This window comes from Sapajus apella, unplaced genomic scaffold (genome assembly GCF_009761245.1).
Source record: "Sapajus apella isolate SASKATOON/1434 unplaced genomic scaffold, GSC_monkey_1.0 scaffold186, whole genome shotgun sequence".
In the NCBI taxonomy this organism is placed as follows: Eukaryota; Metazoa; Chordata; class Mammalia; order Primates; family Cebidae; genus Sapajus; species Sapajus apella.
In genome coordinates, this window is record NW_022437126.1 from 366631 (window position 1) to 376171 (window position 9541).

Below are 9541 nucleotides of genomic sequence, written 5' to 3' on the forward strand. Positions count from 1 at the left end.
AAAAAAAAAAAAAAAAAAAAAAAAAAAAAGATACCTTCAAAGCTACTGCAAAACATTTTTGAATTCTCAAGGGAAAATAGATCAACTGAAATTTCTATGACTATTAATATTACCTGTATTCCAAGTAAACTAAGAAGCAGTATCAAATAACCAAAACTTTTTATTTACAAAATAAGTAATTAAAATGAATTAAGGCCGGGCACGGTGGCTCAAGCCTGTAATCCCAGCACTTTGGGAGGCCGAGGCGGGTGGATCACGAGGTCAAGAGATCGAGACCATTCTGGTCAACATGGTGAAACCCCGTCTCTAATAAAAATACAAAAAATTAGCTGGGCATGGTGGTGCGTGCCTGTAATCCCAGCTACTCAGGAGGCTGAGGCAGGAGAATTGCCTGAACCCAGGAGGCGGAGGTTGCGGTGAGCCGAGATTACGCCACTGCACTCCAGCCTGGATAACATGAGTGAAACTCCGTCTCAAAAAAATAAATAAATAAAATAAAAATAAAATGAATTAATAAAATGATTACATTTCATTCCTTCAATTTACACACAAATCTATTTTTTTTTTATCTTTTTGTTGTTTTTTGTTTTTACAAATCTATTTTCTTAATCTACCATATGGCCATGAAAAACAGACACGATACTTTTTTTTTTTTTTTTAAAGTCATAAAAGACAATTGCTTCTGCAATAGGGTAAAAGGAGATAAAGTCAAGACTAAACAGTTATCTTTCACCAACAGTTTGACACAAAAGAATTCTGGCGATTTTTTTTTTTTTTAATCAGCAGGACTAGGAAATTCAAGTGTGCCCAAAGCTAAAGTGGTCTACAAGAGTTCAGCTAAAGATAAAAATTAAATCCCCAAAGGCTGGGCTCAGGGGCTCACACCTATAATCCTAGCACTGTGGGAGGCCTAAGCAGGTAGATCTCGAGTTCGGGAGTTTGAGACCAGCCTGCACAACATGGCAAAACGCCGTATCTACAAAAATACAAAAATCAGCTGGGCACCTGTAGTCACAGCTACACAGAAGGCTGAGGTGGGAGGACTTCTTTGACCCCAGGAGGTCGAGGTTACAAGTGAGCCAAGATGGTGCCACTGCACTCCAGCCTGGGCAACACAGTGAGATACTGTCTAAAAAGAAAAAAATTAAAATCCCCAGGATGAACTTCTAAGACACTGACACAGGCACTCAAATGTACCAAATTCTCTCCTACTGCAAAAAACAAACAAAAAACATAAATTTAAAATAAAAATTGCAACATATGCAAACTAAATCTCATCCTAGAGTCACAAGATTTGAAATATAGGAAATAAACCGGAACAAAAATAGGAAGAATACAAGATTTCCTAAAGCTAATTAGCCTCTTTCAAGTGCTTAGTCACTTCTGCCTATTTACAAGGAAGACCATTTCATATCTTGAAAGAGGCAGGGAATTTTGATTCCAGACTGTCATGTCACCTGAGCTGCCCAGACGTTTGTTTCCACGCAACTCAAGAAAAGGCAGCAGCCAGCTATGCATACCTACCACTCCTGATCAGAACCACAAGCTCTCTCTGTATCCTGCCTGTGTGCAGCAACAAAGTGGGTTTGTGGAAGAACAAAGTTTTCTTGCCTGACACCAAACGCAAAATTACAATGCAGCCTGAAAATATCCCAGTTTCCTCTGACAGCGCACCAAAAATGCTTCCCTTCCCTTCTACCAGAACAGAAAGAGTAAGCAGGTTCTTATAAAAGTCCAAGTGCTTACTGGACATCTCCCCTTAGGCAACTAACAACACCCAAAACTGCAGGCTAACAGGCTTTGGAGCACACTTCCCAGAGAGCGGCCAGAACCTTAAAATCTGATAACATGGTTTCAAGTTCCCCAAAGGCAGGAATAAAGAGTAAGGGTTTCATGAAAAGTTATTTTGAGACAACCCAAGCAAAGGCAAGTTTTAAAGTACCTACCCCGTACCAAGCACCTTTTCCCAACATTCTACTCCACTCACACTTACAGATGCTAAGCACACATGCTGATTATAGAAATACACCAGAACGAACTTTCACAACTAGAGACAGTAGGATCTTGTTAAAGATCAAGCACATTATTTCCAAACATCAATTCTAGGTGGCAAAACCTGGAACGATGTAGTCAATCTGTCAATCTGTGAAGCACAGCTTAGTCCAATTTCCCAGAAGGTCATGAAGGGCTCTGACAACCAACTTTGATTATTTAGGACGGAGCCCTTTTTTCCTTCCAAGAATATAAACGCCATAAATGACATATTTCTTCGACTTTTTTTTTTTTTTTTTTTTAGTTCCACAATCTTCAAGTAGTGCAAGTAGGCCTCAGCATTCTCAAATACGATTCTCATTATTCCTAACACCTCCATAATAATACTATCATTTTATATACACATTCGTGTTGCTATTTTTATAGATAAAATATAAAGGCATGAATTAACCTCTTGGTTAATTAGTGGGTGAGAATACTGAGGCTTAACGAAGCTAAAAAATGAGCCCTGAGCTTGCTGGTTAAGAAACCAGGTCCTTTAGACTCCCAGGCCCCAACACTTACATTAAGCCACATTGTCACTCAGGGAATGCTACTAAATCCAGTTACTGTACCCGACAGTCACATAAGTGGATGGATGCAAAGAGCTCTATAGCAAAGACTAGGGGCAGCGGGGAGGGCACAATACCTAAGCAAACATTTTTTTCCTTTAACGAATATAGCACATGTTCCCGATTTCCATCCTCCCCCACGGGCAGAACCCACGTGCCGATCCCCCAGCTACCCAGAACCGCTCCCTCCCCACACTCCCCCACGCTACCCAGCAGCCTCCCCACGCCCTTCCCTCCGTCCTCCCGCAAGCGTAGCACCCGCGCCTCCCGCCCCCTCCCCAGCGACGGTCGCCCTGGCGCGCCGCAGCCCGCGAGCTCCCACCTCCGCCCAGCGGGGTCACCCCCGGGGCCTGCGCGCGCCCTTCTCACCGCCCGCCCCGAGGTCCTCCCGCCACGCCGACGCCGGGCAGGCCGCGCCCGCTGCCCTGCCATGGTGGGCGCCTCACCGTCAGGCTGGGAAGCCGGGCCTGGCTGCGCCATGACCAGGCGGCCGGCCTCGAGGAGCGGGGATGGGCGGGGAAGCGGCGTCCCAGGCTCCCGCGGGCTCAGCTGGCGGAGGAGGCGTCGACCGAGCCGCCACCACCGCCGCCCAGGGAGGAACCGCTAAAGCTAGAGCCGCCGGCGCCGCCACAGCCGCGGGCAGAGACGGACCCGACCGCCGACCTCCGCCTCCTCATCCTGACAGCGGGAAATAAGCAGTGCGCAGGCGCGGGGGGATGGGGCGGCACGTGACGCTGGCCCGAGGGGAGGGGCGGGGCCTTGGGAGGCGGAGGGAGCGCCGCGGGAGGGGAGGGTCCAGGCAGAGCTGAGCGCCTGACCCCGCGGCCTGGGGAGGCTGAGTATGGAGAGAAGCTGGAGTATAGGGGCAAGAGGAATGGCCCGGCCTCTGGAAGGGGCCGGACCCGGTTCTCCACCCTGGCACGGAGGAAAAAAACTAAGAAGAAAGGAGGACAGATGGCGCGGTCCAGTTCCAGCCTCTACCTCTTCTAGCCGTGTGACCTTGGGAGAGTCACTTCACCTCTTGGAACTTTTATCAATATAATCGCTAAGAGAAGTTTAAATGCGGTAATAAAATATGACGAACTGTTTCCAACAGTACTGGGCCTGGACCCCAGGTCTTCTGATGCATAGGCCAGTATGCCATCCATTAAGCAAATATGTTTGACTTTTCAGTGGCGATAGATGCTGGGGATACGGCCAGCTACAGACACTGCACTCATGGCAGGAGAGGAGAAATCATACAGAAAGTTTGGCTCTTCTGCCTGGGCAGGAGAACATGCCCTGGGGCCCATACATTAGGAAATCGCCTCTGATCACCCCTCCCCATCTGGTTTTGGCACCTGAAGCACCCCATGCCAAGGAGGTAGTTTAAAAAGTTTTTTTTTTATTTTTGAGACGGAGTCTCACTCTGCCACCCAGGCTGGAGTGCAATGGCCCGGTCTTGGCTCATTGCAACCTCCGCCTCCTGGGTTCAAGAGATTCTCCCGCCTCAGCCTCCTGAGCAGCTGGGATTACAGGCACCTGCCATCATGCCGTCATGCCTGGATAATTTTTGTATTTTTAGTAGAGAGCAGGTTTTGCCATGTTAGCCAGGTTTTTTTTTTTCTCTTTTTTTTTTTTTTTTCCTTTTTTTTTTTTTTTTAAAGATGAGGTTTCACCAGGATGGCCAGGCTGGTCTTGAACTCCTGACCTCAGGTGATCCACCCACCTCGGCCTCCGAAAGTGCTAAGATTACAGGCATGAGCCACCGCGCCCGGCCATTGGTCTGGAACTCTCGACCTCAGGTGATCCATCCACCTCCACCTCCCAAAGTGCTGGATTACAAATGTGTGCCACTGCGCCTGGCCTAAAAATCTATTTTGAAATAAGATAGGAGCATCAGGAATTATGTACATTTTCATATTTTTAGGTAAACCCTAAGGCACAGCAATCCCATGCCAGGGTGAGGGAGTCCACAGGGTTTGGAACTTCAGGATCAAGTTCTGAATACCCCTGGGCCCAGAATTCCCTTCCCAGATGGCTGAAGCTGTGGCCCCTTTCCCACCCAGATCCATTCTCTCTAGGGCAGAATCTAGGCATCCCCAAGAGGGGCTAGAGTGCAGCCATAAAAAAGAATGAGCATGTACTTTGCAGGGACATGGATGAAGCTGGAAAACACCATCCTCAGCAAACTAACACAGGAACAGAAAACCAAACACTCTATATTCTCACTCATAAATGGGAACCGAACAATGACAACGCATGGACACAGGGAGGGAAACATCGCACGCTGGGGCCTGCTGAGGGGCAAGGGGAGGGAGAGCATTAGGACAAATACCTAATGCATCCTCTGTTGTTGTGATGACTAACACGAGGCATAAAACCTAGATGACATGTTGATAGGTGCAGCAAACCACCATGGCAAATGTATACCTATGTAACAAACCTACACATTCAGCACATGTGTCCCAGAACTTAAAACAAAAAATAGTAATAAGCCAGGTGCGGTGGCTCACTCCTGTAATCCCAGCACTTTGGGAGAATGAGGTGGGCAGATCACATGAGGTCAGGAGTTCAAGATCAGCCTGACCAACATGGAGAAACCCCATCTCTACTAAAAAAAAAAAATACAAAATTAGCTTATAATTCTCAGATGTCATCAGTGGAAAAAAAAAAAATACAAAATTAGCCAGGTGTGGTGGCACATGCCTGTAATCCAAGCTACTCGGGAGGCTGAGGCAGGAGAATTGCCATTGCACTCCAACCTGGGCCATAGAGTGAGACTGTGTCTGAAATAATAATAATAAAATAATAATCAGAAAATCCACTAATTAGAATCAGTTTCTACTTTAATTAAATCATTTGTTTGTTTTAAATAAGATATACTTTTATTAAAATGATTATTTCTCATCTGAAAAAAGAGGGCTACAGGGCAGCTTTGCTTAAGGGGGTGATATGACACTTGGGCGTTTGAGCTCCTATGTCCACAGATCCCACATGGTTCAGGACAGAGGTGAGAAAGGAAGCCAAGTAGGCCATGAGACAATAGTTGGGCCTGGGCCTGTGCTGCCTTCGCCACCTCATTCATGTGAATAATTCCAGGAGTCCAGGAATTCTAAATTTAAACCTGGTCTTCCAGGTCTTAAAAATGTGTATTTGTCAAAGTAGAAGAATAGACTATATTAAGGTTAGCAGTTAGTTGGTTTGTAATTTTATTTTATTATTTATTTATTTAGGAGACAGAGTCTCACTCTGTTGCCCAGGCTGGAGGGCAGTGGTACCATCTCAGCTCACTGCAACCTCTGCCTCCCAGGTTCAAGTGATTCTCCCACCTCAGCCTCCTGAGTAGCTGGGATTACAGGCATGCGCCACCACACCCAGCTAACCTTTGTAATTTTAGTAGAGACGGGGCTTTACCATGTTGGCCAGGCTGGTCTTGAACTCCTGACCTCGAGAGATCTGCCCACCTCTACCTCCAAAGTGCTGGGATTACAGGTGTAAGCCACCATGCCCAACCTGGTTTGTAATTTTAATAATTTAGGTATCTGTTTGTACTTTTGCCCCAGGTCCTGCCAACATGAAGGGAGAGCCTATATACAGACTCTAGATTTTTGAGCAGTTAATATCCCCCAAATGGCTGGTGTGCATTTGAGAGAGCAAGCAGGGTCCCCCTAACACCCTGCCCAACCCCCCATAATTGATTTTCCTGGGTGTGCAAATCCATGCTTAGCAGGGAGACCTTTGGCCAGGATAGGGCAGCCAGTGCACCCTCTGTGTTGTGATGACGAACACAAGGCATAAGCCATAAAGATAGCAGATGCTGATGTCCTCTATAGAAGAGGCTTCTGGCCGGGTGCAGTGCCTTATGCCTGTAATCCCAGCACTTTGGGAGGATGAGGTGGACAGATCACCTGAGGTCAGGAGTTTGAGGCCAGCCTGACCAACATGGAGAAAACCTGTCTCTGCTAAAAATACAGAATTAGCTGGGCATGGTGGCATGCCCGTAATCCCAGCTACTCAGAAGGCTGAGACAAGAGAATCACTGAACCTGGAAGGTGGAGGTTGTGGTGAGCCGAGATTGCCATTGGACTCCGGCCTGGGAAACAAGAACGAAACTCCATCTCAAAAAAAAAGAAAGAAAAGAAAAAAAAAAAAAAAGAAAGAAAACAAATGTATGCTCAAAGTCTTTATTAAGTAGAAAAAGTGTGATTTTTTTTTTTTTTTTTTTTGAGACAGAGTCTTACTCTTTGGCCAGGCTGAGTGTAGTAGCTCGATCTTGACTCACTGCAACCTCCTCCTCCTGGGTTCAAGTGATTCTCCTGCCTCAGCCTCAAGTAGCTGGGACTATAGGCGTGCATTACCACGCCTGGCTAATTTTTGTATTTTTAGTAAAGACAGGGTTTCACCATGTTGGCCAGGATGGTATCGATCCCTTGACCTCATGATCTGCCCGCCTTGGCCACCCAGTGTGTTGAGATTACAAACCTGAGGCACCGAACCTGGCCTAAAAGATGTGATTCTTATGTTCTGAAGGAAATATGGAATATGACATAAACACATGAAATAATTAATTACCAATTACATTGCCCATGTGCCCCAAGAGACACACAAATATTCACAGTGGCATAGTTCATAATACAACACATAAAGGGCCTACATGTTCATCAACAGTGGACTAGATTTTTTAAGTTTCAATATACAGGGCCAGGAGCAGTGGCTCACATCTGTAATCCCAGCACTTTGGGTGGATGGATCACAAGGTCAGGAGATCGAGACCATCTTGGCCAACTTGGTGAAACTCTGTCTCTACTAAAAATACAAAAATTAGCTGAACATGGTGGCAGGCGCCTGCAGTCCCAGCAACTCAAGAGGCTGAAATAGGAAAATCACTTGAACCTGGGAGGCGGAAGTTGCAGTGAGCCGAAACCATGCCACTGCACTCCAGCCTGGGCAATAGAGTGAGACTTCATCTTAAAAAAAAAAAAAAAGTTGCCGGGCGCGGTGGCTCAAGCCTGTAATCCCAGCACTTTGGGAGGCCGAGGCGGGTGGATCACGAGGTCAAGAGATCGAGACCATCCTGGTCAACATGGTGAAACCCCGTCTCTACTAAAAATACAAAAAATTAGCTGGGCATGGTGGTGCGTGCCTGTAATCCCAGCTACTCAGGAGGCTGAGGCAGGAGAATTGCCTGAACCCAGGAGGCGGAGGTTGCAGTGAGCCGAGATCGCGCCATTGCACTCCAGCCTGGATAACATGAGTGAAACTCCGTCTCAAAAAAAAAAAAAAAAAAAAGTTTTAATATACAATGGAATACTCTACAGCAATAATGAAAATGAACAAACTAAAGCCACATATTCAATATAGATGAATCTCACAAACCTAATTTTGAGAGAAAGAAGAAAATTATAAAATACAACCTGATTCCTCTTACGTAAAGTTCCAAAACAGACAAAACTAAACATTATGCATACACAGTTGGTACACTGTAAAGATAGGAAGAAAACAAATATTTCAAAAACAAAAATAAAAAATAAATAAATAATAACTTCCTTGAGAACTACTATAAAAAAAAAAGAAAAGAAAGAAAGAAAACAAATATCATAGAAAACATGACAGGCCGGGACAGTGGCTCACGCCTGTAATCCCAGCACTTTGTGAGGCTGAGGCGGACGGATCACAAGGTCAAGAGATCAAGACCATCCTGGCCAACACGGTGAAGCCCTGTCTCTACTAAAAATACAAAAAAATTAGCCGGGCGTGGTGGCATGCACCTGTGGTCCCAGCTACTCGGGAAGCTGAGGCAGAAGAATCGCTTGAACCCAGGAGGCGGAGGTTGCAATTAGCCAAGATTGTGCCACTGCACTCCGGCCTGGTGACAGAGCAAGATTCCATCTCAAAAAAAAAAAAAGAAATCATGACAGTAGTTCCTGGACCAGGGAAGAACAGGTAGGCGAAGCATAGACTTTGGTGTAGTTTAGGTGAGAAAGATTTGGGTGTATTTGCCTATTACAAACTTAAAATGAGCAAATCCTATGGAACTGCTAGAAAGCACTCACTCTGTGCTTCATTAATAGAGTTACACAGCATAAATTATAAGAACTGATGCATCTCCTGCACTTTACCCTGATTGGGTCACATCAGCAATGTTGGTTGTGTTTGTTCTGGGCACCATTATTTGCAGGGACATTGACCCCCTGCGGTGGATGGAGACCCAAGGAATGGGTCCAACCGAAAGTTTCTGTGCAAAATACACAGAAATATCAAAGAAAGTTACACTAGGTCTGGGAGGGTAGATGGCTTGGGCCATGAAGATTGTCCTCAAATCCCTGGAGTACAGTGCACACAAATGCCCAGCAAGAGATTGCACTAAGAGAGGCTTCAACTCTTCAACTTGATTTTCTCAACTAAAGAACATTTTTTTTTTTTTTTTTTTGAAACGGATCTCACTCTGTCACCCAGGCTGGAGTACAGTAGTGTTATCTCAGATCACTGCAACCTCCGCCTCCTGGGTTCAAGGAATTCTCCTACCTCAGCCTCCCAAGTAGCTGGGACTACAGGCACCTGCCACCATGCCCGGCTAATTAAGCCTGACTTCTCTATCACAGTGTCACAAGATATTGATTGATATCTAGGGAAGAGCTCCAGGCTTTGAATCAGAAGACCTAGAAATTCTGGTACACGGTGGCTCATGCCTGTAATCCCAGCACTTTGGGAAGCCCAGGTGGGTGAATCTCCTGAGGTCAGGAGTTTGAGACCAGCCTTGCCAACATGGTAAAACCCATCTCTACTAAAAATACAAAATTAGCCAGGTGTGGTGGTACATGCCTGTAGTCCCAGCTACTTGGGAGGCTGAGGCAGGATAATTGCTTGAACCTGGAAGATGGAGGCTGTGGTGAGCTGAGGTCATGCGCCATTGCACCCCAGCCTGGGCAATAAGAGTGAAACTCTAAAAAAAAGAA

General features: G+C 46.0%; 1 protein-coding gene across 3 annotated transcripts in view; it reads right to left on the bottom strand.

The window, feature by feature from the left end:
• RABEP1 (rabaptin, RAB GTPase binding effector protein 1) overlaps nt 1-3307 on the bottom strand; it is a 126006-nt gene extending 122699 nt beyond the window's left edge. For 2 of the 3 annotated variants that reach the window (XM_032268808.1, XM_032268807.1), the window contains exon 1: nt 3050-3307. In XM_032268808.1, coding sequence (XP_032124699.1) covers nt 3050-3083 — 34 coding nt within the window. In that variant the 5' untranslated portion in view covers nt 3084-3307. The remainder of the gene's footprint in view (nt 1-3049) is intronic. The other variant, XM_032268809.1, reaches the window with a different exon arrangement.
• Between the last annotated feature and the right edge of the window lie 6234 nt (nt 3308-9541).